Source organism: Rhinolophus hipposideros, assembly GCF_964194185.1.
Source record: "Rhinolophus hipposideros genome assembly, chromosome: 10".
Lineage (NCBI taxonomy): Eukaryota > Metazoa > Chordata > Mammalia > Chiroptera > Rhinolophidae > Rhinolophus > Rhinolophus hipposideros.
Genome location: NC_138056.1, coordinates 84,317,254 through 84,338,869, shown reverse-complemented (window position 1 = coordinate 84,338,869; position 21,616 = coordinate 84,317,254). Strand labels below are relative to the sequence as shown.

Sequence of the window (21,616 nt, the reverse complement as noted above, 5' to 3'; positions counted from 1 at the left end):
AATATTATAATAACTATATATGGTATCAGATGGGTCCTAGATTTATTGGGGTGATCACTTTGTAAGCTATACAAATGTCTAATCATTGTTATACACCTGAAACTAATATACTATTGTATATCAACTGTAATTAAAAAATAAAACAATTATTAAAAAAAAAAGTGAAAAGGTAATCCACAGAATGGGAGAAAATATTTGCAAATTATATAAAACGGACTTGTATCCAGAATATATAAAGAAGAACTCTTACAACTCAATAATAAGACAACCCAGTTTTAAAATGGGCAAAATATTTAAACAGACATTTTGTCCAAAGAAGATATACAAATATCCAGTAAGCACATTAAATGATAATCAGCATCATTGGCCATCAGGGAAATGCAAATCAAAACCGTAGTAAGATACCACATCACCCCAGTAACATAGCTGTAATTTAAAAACACAACAGTAGTAAATATTGGCAAGAATGTGGAGAAACTGGAACCTTGGTACATTGTTGGTGGGAATGTAAAGTGGTGCAGGCACTTTGGATAAGTTTGGGCAGTTACTCAAAAGGGTAAACATGGAGTTACCGTACCATATGACCCAGCAATTCCACTTCTAGGTATATATCTGAGAAATTAAAACATACATCCACAAGGAAACTTACATGTTTTACAATGTACATAGCAGCATTATTCATAATACCAAAAAATAGAAACAACCTAAATGTTCATCAACTAATGAGTCGATAAATAAAATGTGATACATCCATACCATGGAATAGTATTCAACAATAAAAAATGAATAAACTACTAATACCTGCTACAGCATGGTGAAAACATGCAAAGTGAAAGACGCCAGTCACAAAAGACACCAGTCACAAAAGATCATAAATTTTTTTTAAGTTTTTAATTAAAAAAAAATTTTATCAGTATATTTTTTTATTGGGGAAGGGGAAGAGGACTTTTATTGGGGAACAGTGTGTATTTCCAGGACTTTTTCCAACTCAAGTTGTCCTTTCAATCCCAGTTGTCGAGGGCGCCCTTCAGCTCCAGGTCCAGTTGCCATTGCTAGTTGCAGGGGGCACAGCCCCCCATCCCTTGTGGGAGTCGAAACCAGCAACCTTGTGGTTGAGAGGACGCGTTCCAACCAACTGAGCCATCTGGGAGCTCAGCGGCAGCTCAGCTCAAGGTGCCGTGTTCAATCTTAGTTGCGGGAGGCACTGCCCACCATCCCTTATGGGACTGCAGGAATCCAACCGGCTACCTGGTGGTTCAGAGGACGCGCTCCAACCAACTCAGACATCTAGGAGGCAGCTCAGCTCAAGGTGCCATGTTTAATCTTAGTTGCAGGGGGTGCTGCCCACCATCCCTTGTGGTACTCGAGGAATTGAACTGGCAACCTTGTGGTTGAGAGCCCACTGGCCCATGTGGGAATCCAACCGGCAGCCTTCAGAGTTAGGAGCACGGAGCTCCAACCGCCTGAGCCACCGGGCCGGCCCAAAAGATCATATATTGTGTGATTCCTTTTATATGAAATGTTCAGAGTAGAGAAATCCATAGAGACAGAAAGTTGATTAATGATTACCTAGGGCTGGGAGTTTGTGGGAGAGTTGAGGGGGGGAAATGGGGAGTGACTGCTAATTGGCACGGAGTTTCTTTTTGGGGTGATGAAAATGTTCTAAAATGGATTGAGGCAATGGATGTACAACTCAATGTACCAAAAAACGCTGAACAATGTACTTTGGGTGAATTTTATAGAATGTGAACTATATCTCAAGACTATAGGAAAAAAGTCTAAATAAAGGCAGGCCATGAGTAGAGCAATAGTGAGATGGTGAGAGAGACTGTGTCATGAACTAAAGATGATAATTCATAATCAAGTTCTTTGTATCTGAAGTCTAATAAAATTTTTAAATTTTTTGAAAAAAGAAGTTAAGGAAAGAAAAGCACTGGTCTACAGGCTGAAGTAAGTGTAAGGTCCTTGTTCTCTCACTTAAGGCTGTATTTTGTCTGGCCTGATACTATGGTGTAATCTTATTTCTTGCCACTTACCTCTACACAGCCTGCATCGTACCCAGGGCTGTCTCTTTCCTGTTACTTGAACTTAGCACGCTAGTTCCAAGTGATGCACTTTTTCTCTGCTCTCGCCCAGCCACTGTTCGGAATACTCTTCTCACATTCCCCCTCTGCCTCCTCAGATTCTAGCCATTCAACTAAGTTCTACTTCCTTTGTGAGTCCTTCCATTGGAATATATCTTTTCTGCCTTTGGTTATTTCATAGGAACCAACACATTGCTATACCCATTGGAAGGCTTCTATATACATGTAATATGAGTGAAGGAAATGGAGGAACCTAGTTAGAGATTATGAAAGAGACATTAAAAATAAGAAGCTTTAGGTCTCTTGCTGCAGTGACACGAGTGGGAACCAGGAAACTTGACTCAGAGCAAAGACCAGGGATTGTTTTAAGAAAATGGTAGACAAGCCTGACATGGGTGAAATCACCATCTTCGATAAGGCCAAACTGAAGAAGATGGAGATGCAGGAGGAGAACACCCTGCCGACCAAAGAGACCATTGAGCAGGAGCAGTGGAGTGAAATTTCTTAAGAACCTGGAGGACTCCCCACTCCTGTCATCTTGGAGACTCCAGTCGTGATGTGGAGAAAGAGCCACCTGCAAGACGGGCACGAGCGACACGCTGCCCTGTGAACCTGGGCTCTCTGTGTCCACTCCATCGGTCTGTGGGTCTCTGAGGGGACCCCCCAACTCAGACTGCCAAATTCTCCAGTTTGCCCTGCAGTATTGTAGACAGTTATTTTTGTGATTAATGAAAATAAAGCATAACTCATGGCAAAAAAAGAAGGAGGAAAAGGAAAAGAAGAAACTTTAGTGAATACTGAAGATATGGTGAATAAGAGTAGCTCCAGAGCCAAAATAAGATGAACAATTCCATTGGATGGAAATATGCTTTTCTAGGTTCAGGGTAACTGAGCAAACTTAAGTTCTAAAAGCTTTTATTTCCCTGCTTCTCTGGCATTTCTCATCCAAGCGAGCAAGAATTCTTCCTCTTTCATTTTACTCACTGCTTTAACATGTTTTTGTGAGAATTTTCTCTGCCAAGTGGTCATTTGCAGTTGTCTATATGTGTAGATAATGAAAACCAACAAAAGCCTCAGTAATTCTGCTCTATGTCTATCTATTCTCACCTACCCCATCCCACCTCCGCGTCCTACCACACATCCCAGGAGCATTCCCCCAGTACGTCCCTAAACGACCAACAAAACCCCAAATCTACAGGTTTGACATTTAACTGCTTTTATTTTTCCTTCTAGTCATCTTGAAATGTGTAGCAAGATGCTCCTAAATGCAAGCAGCTAAGAGAATAAAGAGGAGGTAGTCTTCCCATCCCAGTTATTCAGTCCCTGAAGTGTTGATTGAAGGAACTGAACTTTCAAAATGAGTTCCAGATTTAGTATATGTTAATAATTTGAGGATTGTCCCACATCCATAATTTAAATTTTCAGAAAATCAGTTATGTTAGAGCTGAATGGACAATGAACTAGCCAGAATTTTAACTTAACAAGTTGTACAGCAGTATTAAAGATTAATGATGTGAAATACTTGTGAAGAGGCACTAGTAGGGAAGATTAGAGAACAGTATGCATTCAATAAAACTAATTACTAAAAATAGTAATATGTATATTGAAGGGGGAAGGGTGGGTCAGATCCTTTTAGGTTTGGTGTATTAAAGAATGAATTGGGGTATCCCAGGATCGTTCATTGTAGGAAACTGGTCTTAATTGGAGTGGGAGGGGTAGTGTCATAGCAGGCAGGGAGAAGCAAATTTTGCTTATATGTGCAGCCACACCTTAGAACTAGGAGTAAGTACAATACTTGGAATAATTATGGGAGACCCCTTGACAAATTTACAAGATTAGAGGATTTTTGCTTGGTATGTAATAGGCAATAAGAGCAAGGGGGTGGGGGTTTTGTTGTTAAATCTTATAGGAGTGGAAATCTTGCTGTTGGTCCTTGGGTCTAGCTGTGGGGGCCAGCTGTGGGGCTGTGAAGTGCTGTGAAAGCAGGTGCTTCCCCATATGTGACCCTCTCTAGTTGTCAGGCTCTAATCATACTCATTATTGCACACTCATTTCTCATATAAACACCTAATGGCAATCTAAGCCTGTAGTCATTGCTGAAGATAGTTCTCTTTGATATTGTTTCCTTTGTAAAGATTTCCTGTTTGGTAGATACAATGAACAAGCTCATGCCATTAAGTTTGTGCCTTCCCTTCCCCCTCCCCTAGAGTGAAAGGGTGGGAAGGTTACTAATTGTAAATAGAGCATTTGTGGTTCAAAATGAGAAATTTGCTATATATTATTAGGAAAATTTAAAGTCAGCTGGTTTTAATTCATTGCTGGCCTCTCCTTAAAAGAAGAGGCATTTATCTTCCATTGAGGATTAGGAGCATTTGATTTCTCATAGAAGTAGCTATAATGATTCTAATGATAATGATGGCCCTGACCTCTAAGCCTCTTGTGAGCATTAAGTTAATTTGAGAACCTTAGGAGGGATGGCTCGGAGGTGGAGGCTCTAGTAGCTGGCCAGCTGCCATTGTCAGTATGAGAAGTCTCCTGTAGCCAGGAGGTGATGGAAGGATTGGCCCAATGATTTTATCGCAGCTTAATTTAGTGACCCTTTCTTGAGTCCCTGGTATGTATGAAAACGTTGTGTGGAGGTAGGATAAATAAAATGATATCCCTCCCATTTACCAACTAGTGGGGGTCATAAACATCTAATATAACTAAGTATAATATAAGGCAGAATTGTGATTGGGATATAGAGGTATAAACAAAGGGCTATGAAAGCACAGAGGAGGAAGCCATTGACATGCTATTTTGTGGTGGAAATCAGTTAAGGCTTCATACAGGAAGTAATATTTGACTGGGCCTTGAAAAATGCATGATATTTCAAATGTGGAAAGAAAAGGAAAAGGCATGGCACAGAGAGGAAATAGCATAAGAAAGGCACATAAACACAGGATGGGAGTACTTATCCCTGGCCAGTCTAGCATTAATAGATACCAGAATGGCCAGGGATAAGTTGGAAAGGAAGGGTAGACTTGAGTTGTGAAAGACCCTAAATGACAGTGCTAAGAGATTTACATGCTTTGCCATGTATAATGCGCACTTTTTTACCCCAATTTGTGAGGGAAGAAGTTGAAGCACAAAGGAGGTTGAACCTAAAATGTAACCATTCTTTGTTCAATTTATAAATAAGTTGCATATTCTTTATTTTGAATAAGCCACCTTAAAAATAATATTGTCACTGACTAATTTTTTAAGTCTGTGTGTCTCTAGTGGTCATAAAAGTGTAAGAAGTAAAAATAATATGAAAATTTGGGGTCCAGTTGAGTAGAGTTACATGTATTTATGATTTTGATGTCAGTCATTATCCAAATTAATTTTTGTTCTTAAAGGAACAAGTATCATTTGCCTCGCTCAGTCGAGGTTTTTGAAGGGAACAGTGCTGGTTTTGCTGACAAACCTATCATGTTTACTTTCAGTTAACCAGATGTCTTTTGTATTCCAGCTCATCTATATTTCTGTTTCACTATTATTTTAAGTCTAAGTGGCTGGTTATATAATTTCTAAACGTCCTCTTTTCACATTGGATATTTAAACTTAATTACTCAGAACTTCTATTCTAGTAACTAGTAGAAAATGGTATTTGCTGGATTAAGATAACATGAGTTATGTCCATTTGCCTTTCTAGATTTTGGCTTCAGTAACCTTTTCACGCCGGGGCAGCTGCTGAAGACCTGGTGTGGCAGTCCTCCCTACGCTGCACCTGAACTCTTCGAAGGAAAGGAGTACGATGGGCCCAAAGTGGACATCTGGGTATGTAACTGCCTTCGCTCTGCCCCAGAGCGTTCGTTACCCTTGATTGGTGACAACTATCCTCATCCTGCATGGTACAAAATGCTGGATGTGAGTTAGAACCTTGCTGACCTGTTCTTTGAATTCTCAATTCTTTGTGCAGTCTTTCCCCCAGCACTTGTCTTATGGATTAAGCCACAGATTTCAAAATCCCCCTTTGAATCTGCAACACACACACACACACACACACACACACACACACACACACACACACATCCAACCCAAGATTGGATGGATGCCCTTGTCAAGAACAGAGATTCTTTCTGTTTTTGCCACTGCCTTCTCCCTAGCGGATGAGTTCTGAGAGAAATTCTAGATATGTTACCCAAAATTAACGTCTGGAAGCAAAGAAGAAGGTTAACTGTTCTAAAGATGATTGGCCTTGACAATGCCCCATATTATTCCTCATAAAAAAAGGAGAAAAAGTTTGTTCTATTATCTTGCGCATGACTCACATCATCTTCAGACACATACTACAATGGCCTCTTTTGTTTCCTCTGCTGCGATTAATTATACACACTCTCTGTTTGGGATGCAGAGCCTTGGAGTCGTCCTCTATGTGCTTGTGTGTGGTGCCCTGCCATTTGATGGGAGCACACTGCAGAATCTGCGGGCCCGGGTGTTGAGTGGAAAGTTCCGCATCCCATTTTTTATGTCCACAGGTAAGAGAGTTGCCAGCACACAGCTATGAATGGGTTCATGGAAAGTTAGACATGTTACGTTATCCTAGGAATTGAGTGATGGAGTATAAATGGCTAATTTAACAACCTTTCTTAGTTCAGTTTGCTGAATTGGTACCTCTGGAGGCAAGGTTCTATAGAAACAGTGTGCAGGCTTTGGCACCAGGTAACTATACTGAGTTTGTCTGAGTTTGGCTCTGGGCTCTGCACATGGCAACTCGTCTTGCGTGGCGTATTACTAAGTCTGTCTGAGCTTTAGTTTCTTCATCTATAAATGGCTAACAATTTTGTGAGGGCTCTTACTATGAGGACCAAATTAAATAGTGCATATCAAGGGTCAGTAGGCCCATCACATAGTAGCGGGGCAATAAATATTCCTGTTTCCCCCTGTCCTTCAGCCCCTCCCATGCCCCGTTTTAGGATATTTCTGTTTACTGGGGCCCCACTGAGATGTAATAAATGCCAAAGATAAAGCCGGCTTTGCACCTTAGTCTTCCTGCTACTACATTTCTTACTTCTATGACATTTATTTCCCAGACACAAATTTTTAAAAAGTATTTTTTAAATGAGTGGTTAGTAGGATAAGTAGCTCTTGGAAAAAATTAATACTTGAAAACAGCCCCTATCCAGAATCTACCGTGTTTTATCACCATTTATATGCATGCACATAAGAAAGAACAGTTTAGAGACAATGCAGTAAGCAATCTATTTAGTTTTGCTTAATCATGTTTTCATTTTAATGAATAACAGAGTATATGTCAACGTGGGTGGGCAGCAAAACATAGGCACATGGGAACTGCGTTTTAGAATAAACAATTTCAGTCTCCTTAGAATTAATGACTTTAATAGTATATCAGATAATGGTAAGTGCTGTGAGAAAAACAAGTAGGGAAAGAGGTTTAGGGCTGGTAGGTGGGAGGTTATTTGAAAAAGTATGGTCAGGGAACCCCTTCACTGAGAAAGCGACATTTCAACAGACTTGAAGAAGGGGAGGGAGTGAGCTTTGCAGTTTGAGGATGAACTTTCCTGGCAGAGGGAACAGCAAATGTAAAGGCCTCAGGGAGGGAGCATGCTTGAGTGTTTGAGGAAAGGGACAGAGGCTTCCATGCTCCAGAAAGGAATGAGGGACAAGAGACATGGGGTTGGGGAGTAAACCTCATCAAGTACGCTAAAGAGCGTACTTTAGGGCCCAGTCAGTCAGTGTAAGGACCTGAGTTTTGACTCTGAGTGAAATGCAAAGGATCAGAGTGTTGAGACAAAGGAATGATATAATCTGACTTTTGTGGGGATTCTTTTCTGACTTCTGTAAAATTTCAAACATACAATTGAAGAATTTTACGATGACTTTTGTTTATAAAAATAAATCACTTTGGCTGCTTTGGAGACTTGCAGTAATGCAGATGAGAGATATTAGTAGCCAGTTCCCAGGCTGGGGTGTAGAGGGGTAGATGGGAACCGGTGGTCAGATTCAAGAGCTACTACGTACTGCGTGACAGACACTGTTCTAAGCGTTTAACAAACATTAACTCATTTAATTATTCTAACAGCCCTGGAGATACTTAAGGATATCACCCCCATTTTTACGGGTGATAAAACTGAAGCCAGGAGATGCTTAGCACTCTCCCCAAGATAACACAGCTAGTAAGTGGCGAAACAAGAGTTTGAACCTAGGCAGTCTGCCTCCAACAACATTTATGTTGGATTTGTTGTGAGAGAAGGAGTAATTAAAAGTAACTCCAGGGTTTTGGGCTTGAGGAACTGGAAAGATGGATTTATTGCTAACTGAGATGGCAGTGGCCAGAGAAGAATACTTTCATTTTGGAGAGATGTTTTAGATCTGTTAGTTTGAGATGCCCATTAGACATCTAAGTTGAGATATTGTGTAGGCAGTTGAATATAGGATTGTAACTTAGTTGAGAGTTATGGGCTAAAGATGTACATTTGGGGATCATCAGGGTATAGATAATGTTTAAAGCTATGAGATGGGGTCACTTTTTAGGCAGTGATTATAGAGAAGAAAGGACTTCCAAGGATTAACCTCTGGAACACACTAATATTCAGAGATCAGGAAGATGAAGAGGGATCAGCATAGAAATGGCTAATGAGAGAGGCCAGAGAGTCTGCTATCCTAGAAAACAAGTGAAGAAAGCGTTTCAAGGAAGAGAGAGTGTTGCTGACGGGTCCAGTACAGTGACTGAGCTGAGTGCTAGGTTTAGAATATGGAGATCATCGAGGATCTTCAACAGTTTTGGTGCAAGAGCAGGAGCAAAAACTGAATTCATGTGGATACAACAGAAAAGGAATGGAAGGGGAATGGAGAAAGGAAATAGACAGCTCTTTGCAATTTCGCTATAAAAGGAAGCAGAGAATGGGTTCGATACAGTGCTCTGGCCGGAATCACCCGTGATATCCTCAGTCTTAGCATAATGACTGCCCAGCTAGATTTAGCATTTCACCACTCTCCTTACTTTCTTTTTTTAAAAAATAAACTTTATTTTTTAGAGCAGTTTTAGGTTTACAGGAAAATTGAGCAGAAAATAGAGTTCCCATATGCCCCCTGTCCACTGACACCCTGCTTTCAATATCCTGCACCAAAGTAGAACATTTATTACAGCCGATCAACTACATGGACACGGCATTGGATTATCATCCAAAGGCCATAGTTTACATCAGGGCTCCCTCAGCGCTGTCCATTCTGTGAGTTTGGACAAATAACAGTGACTCGTGTTCACCATTATAGTATCATACAGAGCAGTTTCACTGCCCTAAGAGTTCTCTGTGCCTGTTTAGCCCTGCCTTCCCCTACCCTCTGGAAATCACTGATCATTTTACTGTCTCCATATTTTTGCCTGTTTTGGAATGTCATAAGGTTGACTCATATAAAATTGGCTTCTTTCACTTCATAATATCCATATAAGGTTTCTCTGTGTCTTTTCAAGACTTGATAGCCCATTTCTTTTTAATAGACAATATTCTATTGTCTGGTCGTACCACAGTTTATTCATCCAATCACACTGATGGACATCTTGGTTGCTTCCAAGTTTTAGCAATTATGAATAAAGCTTCTATAAACATTACTGTATAGGTTTTTGTGTGGACATAAATTTTCCAATCATTTGATAAATACCAAGGAGTGTGATTGCTGGATTATATGATAAGAGTATGTTTAGTTTTGTAAGAAACCACTGAACTGTCTTCCAAAGTAGCTGTACCATGTTGTATTCCCACCAGCAATGAATGAGAGCTCCTGTTGTTCCACATCCTCGCCAGCGTTTGATGTTATCAGTGCTTTGGATTTTTGCCATTTTAATAGGTGTGTAGTGGAAGCTTGTTATTTTATTTGCAATTCCCTAATGATGTATGATGGTGATGAGCGTTTTTTCTTATGCACATATATCTTCTTTGGTGATGTGTCTGTCCAAGTGTTTTGCCCATTTTTTAAAAAAGATTTCTTTCTTTTTTTTTTTTTAATTGGGGAAGGGGAACAGGACTTTATTGGGGAACGGTGTGTATTTCCAGGACTTTTTTCCAAGTCAAGTTGTTGTCCTTTCAATCTTAGTTGTGGAGGGCGCAGCTCAGCTCCAGGTCCAGTTGCCATTGCTAGTTGCAGGGGGCACAGCCCACCATCACTTCCAGGAGTCGAACTGGCAACCATGTGGTTGAGAGGACGCTCTCCAACCAGCCATTCGGGAGCTCAGCGGCAGCTCAGCTCAAGGTGCCGGTGCCGTGTTCAATCTTAGTAGCAGGGGGCACTGCCCACCATCCCTTGCGGGACTCAAGGGATTGAACCAGCAACCTTGTGGTTGAGAGCCCACTGGCCCATGTGGGAATCGAACCTGCAGCCTTCGGAGTCAGGAGCATCGAGCTCTAATTGCCTGAGCCACTGAGCCGGCCTTGCCCATTTTTTAATCAAATTGTTTTCTTGTTGTTGAGTCATTCTTTACTTTTTGAAACACTTTTTTGCTCGTTTACTACACAGCCACCACATTCTTCAGTTTTATTCCTGTCTCTCTGGGTACACCTTCTTAGTGTTCTCTAGCAGATTTCTCTTTCTCTGTTCATACTTTAAGTCTCTTCTTCTTTTGAACCATCTTACTTACTCTTACTGCCGTGCCTTCAGAGATTTCAGTGATGTTCAGTTCCCAATTAAAGCTCAATTCTCTGACCTAGACCTCTCCTCCAGGATGAAAGGCTATATATCCAACCATTTGCTGCTGATCAGCTTCAGTTTCATGCCTTGAATTCACATCAATGGAAACATTTTCAAAACTGAATTTACTCCCCACCCCCAAATTTGCTCTATCCTTTATTCCCTGTCTTAGTGAATGACATCACCACGTGACCATGGCTGAAACTAGCCTCGATTCCCCCTCTTCTCTCACCTTCATCACAGCCAGTCAGTTACCAAATCCTGTAGATTCACCCTCCATTCCTATAACACCTTCTGTAGTAGCCTTTGCCTAAATTAAATAATAGGCAACTAAATGGATTCTTGACTCCAGTCTTATCCCTTTCTAGTTCATTCTCCACACTGCTGCATGAGTAATCTTTCTAAAACACATATATAAAAACAAAGTGCGTGCACACACACAAACACACACATCTGATCGTATCATTTTCCACTTTAAACTTTTCAGTGGTTTACCATTGCCTTTAGGCTAAAGTTCACTCCTTAAAGTGGCCAGAGCTCTGACTTTCAAACATTTTTGATCATGACCGTAGCAAAACTGTATTTTATACTGTGACCTAGAAAACACACACACACACACACACACACACACACTCACACTTGAACAAAAGTTTTTTAAAAAGCAAAACTTGCCTTTAGTATGTACAGTGTATATTTTATTCTTCTACATTAAAAATGCTGATTGTAACCTATTAAATCGATCACATGACTGCTGTTTGAAAAACAATGGCATAGAAATACCTTTATGACCTAGCTCCTACCTATATCTTCAGCCCCAATTCCCAATCTACATCTAGTGACCCTAATTTCCTTCTGGTTCCCTGAACAAGTAATGTTCTCTGAAATAATTCCCTCTGCCTGAAATACTTCTTCCTCCCTCATCCCCCCGCATCCCCCCTACTCCTGTATTCTAAAATAAGAAATCAGATGTGATAGAAATAAGAGTCTAAATAATTTCTACAATTCTTCAGGTCTCTGGACTTGTATCATGGGACTTACCAAACTTTTTATTGTAATTACTTCTTCCATTATATATCTTCCACACCACACTGTGAGCTTAGAGAAAGTAAAGATGAAACATGTTTTTTTCATAGTTGTCTCTAGCCTAGCACAGTGTCTGGCATGTGGTAGGACTTAGTAAATAGTAGTAAGTAGATAGTAAATGGAATCCTGCTTTAAACCCTCCAGTGGCTTTCATTTACACTTATAATGAAATTTTAAAAGTCATTATCATTATGGCCTACAAGGCACAACTGTGATTGGCCCCCTTCTTTAATCTCATTTTCTATTGCTTTTCACCTTAGGTTCTGAGCTCCACTCACAGAGGCGTACTTGCTATTTCTCAGACTTGCCAAGCACACACATTCCTGTTCCCTCAAATATTTGCATGGCTTGCTTCCTCACCTCACTTGAGGTTTCTGCTTAACTGTCCCCTCAGAGAGGCCTTTACTGACTACCCTCATCATCCTTTTTCCATAACTCTGCTTTACTTTTTTTCATAGCACTTTCCACTACCTGACATCATTTGTTTATTGTGTCCCAGCCCCCACCCCCACTGCCTTTTGACTGTAATACAATTTTGGTTTTGTTTATTGCCATATTCCCAGAGCTTATGACAAAATATTTGTTAAATGAGTGAATGATTGCATACATAGGTTTTACCTAATTACCAAAACTCCTCCAGAGTGTACACTCGTATTCAAATAATAATATTAATAACAGTAATTTACATTTCTGGAGGGCTTTTGAATGTATGCATATTTCCTGTACTTGATCTAATTTGAGCTATATAACTGTACTCTGAAATTGGTATTGACACATACTATTTTATCATTTTGCCAATGAAGTTTAAGAAGCTGAAATTTAAAGAAATTAGTTGACTTACCTAAAGCCACACAAGTAATAAATGACTAAGTCAGTACTCATATTCAGCATTTGTTCTATACCACACTGTTGCGAAGAAAAGGCAAGATAAACAAACCACTTCCTCTGCTTTTCCAATGTCCACAGTATTTCCTGTGAGCAGCTTGGATCCCCTCTACCCTCCACCCACACCCCCTTGCATCATGGCAAAAGATGTTTACTCAAGCCTTCCTGGAGCTCGCTTCAGGTAGCGGATACTGGTAAAATAGCTAACCATGCTGTCAACCACATTGTCTGTTAGTGCTTGGAAATAAACTATATAGCATTGAACCACTTAGAAAGAACTAACATTTGTAAAATGACATAAGTTAACATGAAAGTTGAAAGACTCAGAGAACACCAACATAATTATCCTAAATGTGGTCAATTTTTAATCCCAGACAAGTAATTCCCTAAGTAGGAACACAAATTTTAAGTGCAGGAAGTGAGAAACAACACAACCTGAGATACGAGTAGACGATTGCTGTTTTACCAGGATGATCTCTCATAGGCCTGAATCCCAAAGGCCCATCAGAGAATGCTGTCAGTAGGATAAGGCATAGGAGAAAATGAATTCATAAGGTTATTTAGGCTTTGCTTAGCTTAAACATCCTTCAAGTACCATAAAGTTTTGGCTTCATGTGAAGGAAACCTAGAGTGTGTCCCTAGAGTCCCTTTTCTGCACACACCTCTAGTTTCTGAACACAGTTGCACCTCACTAGGCCTAGATAGAGTTAATTCTTTATGTGGAGGCTGGAGCTAGCTACTTTTCCCGCCTGTTATGCCCACTGTCACTGTATCAGAGAAGGTAATGTGGTTGGGGGAAGTCCTAAAGAGCAAGGTCCTTTCCTCTCTCAGGCTGTTGTCATGGACTTGACCTGAGTTTATCCATTTTTCTGCTAAAAGGATCTAGAAACTCCAGCAAAGCTGGTATAGTTTTCTAAATTAGCACTTGGGAGGCCAAGTAAGGAAGGCCTCACGGGCCAGCGTCTTCTAGCCAAATTGAATTCCAGAGTATCTACAGCTGTGTGGGAGGCCATGCAATACAAATGCAGTTAGTTCAAGAATTTTAAGCCTCTCTCTTGTCATTAATGTGTGGAATGAAGTAGCCTCACAGTTAGTGGGTATTTCTAGGCCTAGTTCTTGTTTGTTTGATACAAGCTTCCCTTCATGTGCACTCTGACATACACTAAAGAAATACTTTCAAGTTGGAACGCCAGTGGTGTAAGTTTAAAAGAGGATTTATTGGAGGCCGAATTGATTTAATACCACATAGTTTTATAATTATGTATGTCTTCCTCCTTTCTCCCCTAGAATGTAAACTCCTTTATTTCAGAACTGTGTTTCACACATCATCACCTTCCATAAAACCTAACAGCGCCTGGTATGATAGAAACAGTCAGTAAATATTGTTTAATGACAAACTGAATCATCACCACTTACCTATAGACTCTTACATCAGACTCCTATGTTTCATTCATTATTGAAGTGTTAGGTGACTCACTGATGATGTGAATTATTAATTGGTTTTATGCACATTTGTTATGTATGTGGTTATGTAAATGACAAGGTCAAGTGACTTCCAGTTTTAAAAAGGTCTTGATCTACTGTAGAGTTAAGTAAAATAAGTTTGAATAATCCAGTGTTTTTGGACCACCTTCTCAAAGCATCCCAGAGAGCAATTAGGGTAAAAGCCTGAGCCTGAATTATAGAAGAATTGAAAGTTGAGTTGAAATTTGCTGTTTTTTTGTATTGTTGGCAGAAGATGGACCTGGGCTGGCCACATGTGTTAGCAGATGCTTTCTCTGACGCCCCCTCCCACTGTGGGAAGCCAACAACTTAAATTTTTTGAACACCAAACTCATTCACTACTAATTTATTTTTTAAAACCATCAGAAGCCTACTTCTTAAAACCTAGTTTGTCTTATTCACGAGTCATACTGACTGCTAGTGAATATAGTAAGATCAGTCATTTATTTAACTGAAGGAAAATTAATTTACAGTGAAAAAACTGCAGTGATGGCAAGTGCATAGAGATCTCTTGTGGACAATATTTTTGAGTCCTTATTGATTAGACTTCATTGTGACTTAATTAATTGTAATCCTGCATAAGCATTTTATCACTGGAAATGCAAGCCCCAGACTTACATAATGCTTCTGATGGAGACTACTGTGCAGCTCCTGCCAAAAAGCTTCTACTGAGACGCAAATAGCTCTGCTCTGATTGGCTTACTCATCAGGAAGCGCACAACATCTTGCCTGGCTAAAAGCATTTTGTTTAGAAGGAATGGGACAGGAGATTAAAGTAGCTCACCCATCAGTCTCCATATACTCAGGGACTCAGAGTCCTCAAACCAGTTTTCTTATTCCTTTTTGAGGCATACTGCACTGCAAGGGAGAAAATCTGGGTAGTGCTTTCCTGTTAGTGAGTGTAAAAATCACAACTGATGTCAGAGGAGCTAGATCGATTTCAGAGTTAAGCAGACCTCCCCTGACCATCTCCATGATTTCACCTTACATAGTAGAAAACCAGTGGGTAAATACTGGTACTGCCCTATTTAGTATTACCCTTTTTGTAAGCAAACTGTCCCCTAGCTTATGGTAACCTTATGGAGGAAAATGGAGAAGGGGAGGAAGTCCTAAGTGGAAAGACGCCAGAGATTTGGAGAATAGCTCACATTGAACACTTTCTACGTACCAAACACTATTGCATTAACTTGTTTATTTAATATCCAAAACAGTCCTGTGAGGTAGGCTACTATTGTAACTTGATAGATAAGAAATTTGAGGCATAGTAAGGTTAAATCACGTACCCCAAATCACACAGCTAGTTAAGTGGCAGAGCTGAGATTTGAACCCTCAGTCGGTCTTCAGAAACTGTCTTTGATTGTATTTTAACTCTCACTAAATATATATCTGCCAAGTTGTTCTAAGTATCAAGAGAGTCCTAGAATAGATACATTTGTCCATCTATGTGGATTATTTATTGAAAACAGAGTTAGTATCAAGTATTCTATATTAGACTCTGGAATAAATCTAAGCCAGAATTTTGTTCAGTGATAATTGATATTAGGAATTAAAAATATGATATGATACTATAAGTAACCAACTTTTATTTTAAATATGTTAACTGCAAATTGGACAGCAGTGTGACAGTGTAGCATGCCAGCTACCTTTTCAAGGTTGGGGCTAAAGGTAAATGTTGGTATCGCCGGTCTTTAAAGCCAGCGTCTCCTGCAATTCTAGCAGCAGCATCACAGCCACCTAGAAAACTGCTGAAAATAAAGAAAGTTCAAAAATGATGTTGTTTTTCTAATAAATGGAGACATGTGGGTTAAACACTTGTTTTCTCCTCATTCTGTGGCAGGTTGATAAACTGTTAAAACTGAAGAGAAAGCCTCTCGGCCTGTTTATCGACTCCTGATAGAAGCTTTTCTTATCAGCTCCATCTTTACTTGCTAAATGGTGCCAAACCAACTCCCTTTGGCTTCTGTGTTCAGTCACAGAAAGTGTCTCATAGGATGTACTTATAAGGAACTTTATTTCTAAACCAGAACATTTTGATAATAATTTGCAGAAAACAGTGGTGTTGGGATTTGTATTTAAATCAAGAACGCTCCATTTTCTTGTCTGATGTCTTGCTGTCAGACTATTCTTCCAGGAATTTTACTGAATACTCAGGACTGGGATTCCCATTCTTCTTGCCTAAAAGAACTGAAAGCGAATAGCTTCAAAATAAGACGTTTTATTCCATAGTGCCGTTGTGTTAGCACAGCTGATCTCAGTGCTTATTTTTTATGAGTCAAATCTTTTTACACCCAACACTATTATAGATTAAGTTCTGTTACAGTTAATTCCAAGATTTATATATTTTCTTTGGTTGTGTAAAATTGTGATATTGACTATTACTTCAAATAAAGTCCCTTAACTTGCAAGTTAGAAATGTTTATATATTTCTATTGTGACAGTAATATATCAAAATTTAATTTATAGAGTAAAAATCTTCCAATTCCTATAGCACCATTGTTCTAACAATATCCAATATAACAAAATGTCATTGCAACAAAAGAACTTGTATTTTATATGATTTTATTTAATATTTATGCAATCTCTGAATTCATTCATAGGATAGCATATTTGGTGTATGTTACTTATACATAGAAGTGTCCTGTTTCAAGACCATTTATCTATGTTTAGATTTTAAAATAGCCACTATGTAGAATAGGTTTGACTTTAGCTGACAATGATAGGATTTTCTCGGATTTGTTTAAAAATGTCATTCGTAGGACTTAGTCCATAAGCGCAGTGAGGATTCCTAACTCTGGCTAGCTTCTTACCAAAAAGAAGGTATCTTGGCAAAAACACCTATGATTTCTTCTTAATATAATAATACTTTTAACTTATTTCTGTGGGGATCATGGCATAGCAAGATAGTCATACTCTTTTGGCCATGATTATGTCAGCATCAGGACCTTATGACAGACTTTATTTTCTTTTCATTAAGAAAAACAGCATGTTTTGTGCATGGTTGTTCTTTTTTGGAAAAGGCAGATAGCGTTAAAAAAGAGCTCTGTGTCGCAAACATTTGTAAGTCCAGAACATAAAAAGTAAGGGTGTAGACTCTTAACAAAGCCATATTGCTTCATCCAGAGATTGTCCTTGTAGATGATTTATCAATCTTATTCTACCTGTCTGCCGTAATAGCATCAGTTCTCGCCCAGACTGGGACCTGAGCTGGACAAAGTGAATCGATAACAGAATCAGGCACTATATCCAAGCTTAAGACTTCAGTGCCATTTAACTTTTTTTTTTTAAATTATAAAGTTACTCATTTTCCAGGGAAGCATGTTTTAGAAATTTAATACCCAATTTCTCTGTTTCCTCTTTGGATTTTACGTTTTGAGAAAAATAGAACCATCTTTGAAATTTGAATTGTTTTAGAGAATTCAACATTATTGAGAAGTTTGTTAAGATTATTGAAAATAAAGAATCTTGGGCTGAGTGCTTTGGAATTACCTTCGAACACACCTCGTATTTACTGGAGAGAGTACACGAGAAACCAGACCATACCCTTCCTATAAACACCTGTAAAAAACGTGAATTTCCTGGGCAGTTGCTGCTTCCATGCATTCTTCCCATGCCTCCTGGCACACAGATGTCTTCTGTTTCCCCAGTTCAAAGCAGTTTTATGTGGTCAAAAGAATCTATGACTTAGTTTCTTTCAGACCACTCCTCTGCCCACAGAGCTGAAAATGACTGCTGTGCCAAGTCCCATCCTTTGGCATCACATGAAGGGTTTCAAGGGCTAGTCGGCATTCTCTCCATTAGAGGACCAGCCTGAGGATTCTGATGATCCAGTTCCCTACATTTCCGCCCATCCCTTCTCCTTGTCTGTGATTCCTTGACTGGGAAGCCGCTTGTTTCTAGCCTTCCATCACAGTCTTCATCTCCATGCAGCAAGCAGTGTATATAAATTAAGTTTGCTTTTCTGTAATGCATGTCAGCCTGACCATTATGTTCCTGCCTTCCCAATTCAGCTTAAGCCAACTTGCCATTTTCCCTTAACTTTGTTTTTCAGTTAGTTCAGTCTTCTGACCATGAATTTACCTAGACCATTTGTCTTTAACTTGGCTTGTAGGTGACTCTGTCATGATGGAACCTGTGGTGCTTACATGGCATTTGATTTGTTAGAAGAGGAATGAAATTGATTCGATTTGTTTTTATCAAGATATGCTGGCTACTACCTAAAACATCAATAATTCATTTGTTTTAGGTACTGTATGGGTTAAGAACTCGGGCTTTTGGAGTAAGACTGACCAGAATTTGTATCCTGGCTTTGCCTCTTATTATCTGGTTAAGTTTCGTAACTTCTCTGATTTTTAATTTCTTCATCTATAAGATGGATATAATAAATAATAAAAGTTGGTGTTTGAATTAAATGCCAAAATTAAATGTTTGAATTTAAATTAAATTTAAATTAAATGAACTTCAAGTGTTTATAGCACTGTCTAGCATATAAGTGCCCAGTAAATGTTATTATTAAAATATTAAATAATATTTTTGAAGAATTGCTCTTTTAATCTTTCATTCCCTCCTTCCCTGTGTTGTTTTTCACTCCTTTCTGTGTCTTCCTCTCACTCTCAGTCTCTTACCATGTTAAAGATGTAGTATTCACACTTGCAGTTGAGTTTACAGTGTTCATGGAGAACGGGTGTCTGTCAAGAGCTGTTTTGGTTCGTTGGATCATAACCTTGACACTATGGCTACGCCCACACGGTGGGCTTCAAGTGGTGATCTGACTTACACATTATTCTGTATAGCCCCAGAGAAGATAAGTAAGGAAGTGTCCCCTGTGTGACACAAAGAACTCTAAAGCTACAAGGAGAGCCCATAAACCATCTGATTCAGGCTTTGGCCCCCAAATAGTACCACATCTCAGTCTTGTGTAAAATGATAGTTGTCTGGTTTTTCAAGCTTGAAGCATGGGGAATGCCTGTTCTATTGTGGACTCTTAGAATCAGATTATTAAAGTTGTTTGTAGGAATTGTAGCAGCTATCTAGGCCAGTATGACTGGTATTATTGAGGGCCTGTTTCATATCAGGTGTTATAGTGGGTACTGGGGATACACAAGACAGTGAGATACAGTCTTCATCCTTAAAGGACTCCCAGTTTTCCTCACACCTAATGCTGGGAGCCCTTTTAGTAATAAATGCCAGACGCTGATGAAACATTTCTAGTGATAATAAGTACACTGTTTTACAGGACAAATCACTCCCTTTTCACAGTTACGTGGTTTTTAGAGTTGGAGGGGACCAAGGAGTTCATCCTATTCATTTGTTTCTGGACTCAATTTTTCATGGGAGGTCTTGCTCGAACACTAATCTATAAAATGGATAAAATTAGCTGTGCTCCAGGTGTGGTCCTGCCCGATTGACTGCCCCCTCTCACTCTCCTAAGGGGCCTCCCTCAAATCCCTCGGACCCTAATCCAGTAATTTGGATCAACTCTAATAATTAGAAAGATTTTTCCTAAATTGAACTTGTTACTTCCTAATTATTCCAAATTCAGGTCCCTGGAGCAGCAGAGAATAAATGCACTTTGTCTTCTTCATAAAAACCCTTCAGATACTTGAATAACCAGTATGCTGTTTCCTGCATACACCTTCTCTTCTCCAAGATAAATCAGCCTTATTGCCTTTGTCCTTTTTTCAGGTGGCATGTTTTCAAAGTTTTAGTCAGGAAATTCTTTTTTAAGTTATTCTATTTTTTTCTTATAGCCTGGAAACTGGAGACACAACTGCTACTAACTATCTTTGGTGAATCTGGTTTTTAATTCCCCTTCCCCATCCTGTATTTTTTGCTCCTCAGGCCAAATACTTTCAGCCTTTTAGAGAAAGCTGTTTATTATCAAGGTTAAAAAGGAAAAAAAAAGATGTTAAAGACCTAGCCTTCTTAGATGGAATTACACTGGTAACCTCAACATAATTCCCATTTTAGGACGCTGCCCACACAGCAGCTCTCTCCACAGTTATCCAAATGCCTGTCAACGCCCCGGGGCAGGGCCTGAGCTGCGCATCCTCTGGTTAACATTCTGTTGGCATATCAGGTTTCATGGGCCCACAGTGATTTTCACTGCAGAGACCGCGCTTGGCTTGTTGCGCACAGCAAATGAAAGCAGCCTCTGAAGGAAGCTACTCCTCTGGCACACACAAGCGTATTCCTGCACTGCCCAAGGTGCTTCGTTTTCATTCAGTATCAAAGGCTCTGTCTTTTGGACAGGAACAAGTGGTGGAGCCATTTTTGACATTAAAATATATAGACTACTTCTTGGCATCTGGAAAAGTTGATGTTTGTACTATTTGATCTGAGGCCCCATCTTTCCACTTATTTTAATTGACTGTTCTGTGGTTGATTCTGTTATTAGGTTTGAGAGCATTTATTCCCTTTGTTTTCACCCTCTTTCCATATTTTATGTAGAATGGTGGGTGCATTCAAATCTACTTTGAATTTAATGTCATTTAATGTATGAGTTGATAATACGCTGGCTTTCTGCATTTTGTCATATTTTACCATCTGTGCAACATATAAAAAGTATTAGATTTCTGTTTCTTTGCATGCTGGATATTATGTAGGGCACACAAGGTAAGAGCCCCTGTCCTTTAAGTATGGCCAGTGCAACCAGGGCTTCTTAACCTGGGACCCGTAGACACCTAGATGATCTGTGGCGTGCTTTTTGGGCTCCTTGGACAGCCTAAGATGATGTGCAAAGTTTTGTGTATAAATTCTCGTTTGCATTTTTGGGGGGATTTTTCAAGGCATCTGAGACCACAGAATATGGTTATGGGTGGGTGACTAGAGGTTTCAAGACACTAAAATTGAACTAGATATGTCTTCTAATCAGGACATGTTATGGTGGTGTCGATTTATTTTTTATTTAAGGAAATTGTCTTTTAAAATCTCTATTTTAGATCAAGCCTGTAATTTAATGTCATTCTGCATTGGTCATCTGAATCAGGACTAATGTGGTTACCCACAGAAGAGTGCCATCTAGAGGTCCTAATGACTATTTCAGAACTGTGGAATTAGTCCCAGGCCTTCTCCCTACATAGGGGTCTTCGGCGTTAGTAACTTTCTAAATTAAAAATATTTTTTTCCTCAAGTAATTGCAGACCATAAAGGTGTGTGTCAATGACATTTATAACCTATACAGACGCTACAATTGTGGGATCTATTCTTGCTACCCTGGAAACATAATTTTAATAAAAGCTTAATGTTATAAATAGCATTTACTCTAGTTTCTAAAGATGTAGGAACTTCAGGCTTTAGGATCTACACTGCATTTGAATATACTTTTAATCACAAAGCAAGAACAAATTAATGCCTTCTAAGTATAGGGACTTTGCTTTATTGTATTTTCTTTT

General features: G+C 39.3%; 2 protein-coding genes across 3 annotated transcripts in view; both read left to right on the top strand.

The window, feature by feature from the left end:
• SIK3 (SIK family kinase 3) overlaps positions 1–21,616 on the top strand; it is a gene marked incomplete at its 5' end in the record, with an annotated part of 242,629 nt that overhangs the window by 185,412 nt on the left and 35,601 nt on the right. For both annotated transcript variants that reach the window (XM_081064916.1, XM_081064915.1), the window contains 2 exons: positions 5,761–5,885; positions 6,463–6,586. In XM_081064916.1, the coding sequence (XP_080921042.1) occupies positions 5,761–5,885; positions 6,463–6,586 (249 nt within the window). The remainder of the gene's footprint in view (positions 1–5,760; positions 5,886–6,462; positions 6,587–21,616) is intronic.
• LOC308503734 (thymosin beta-10-like) lies at positions 2,458–2,592 on the top strand (the record flags this gene model as incomplete). Its single annotated transcript, XM_081063366.1, has 1 exon — positions 2,458–2,592. One exon carries the CDS (start codon positions 2,458–2,460, stop codon positions 2,590–2,592), a length of 135 nt encoding a protein of 44 aa, XP_080919492.1.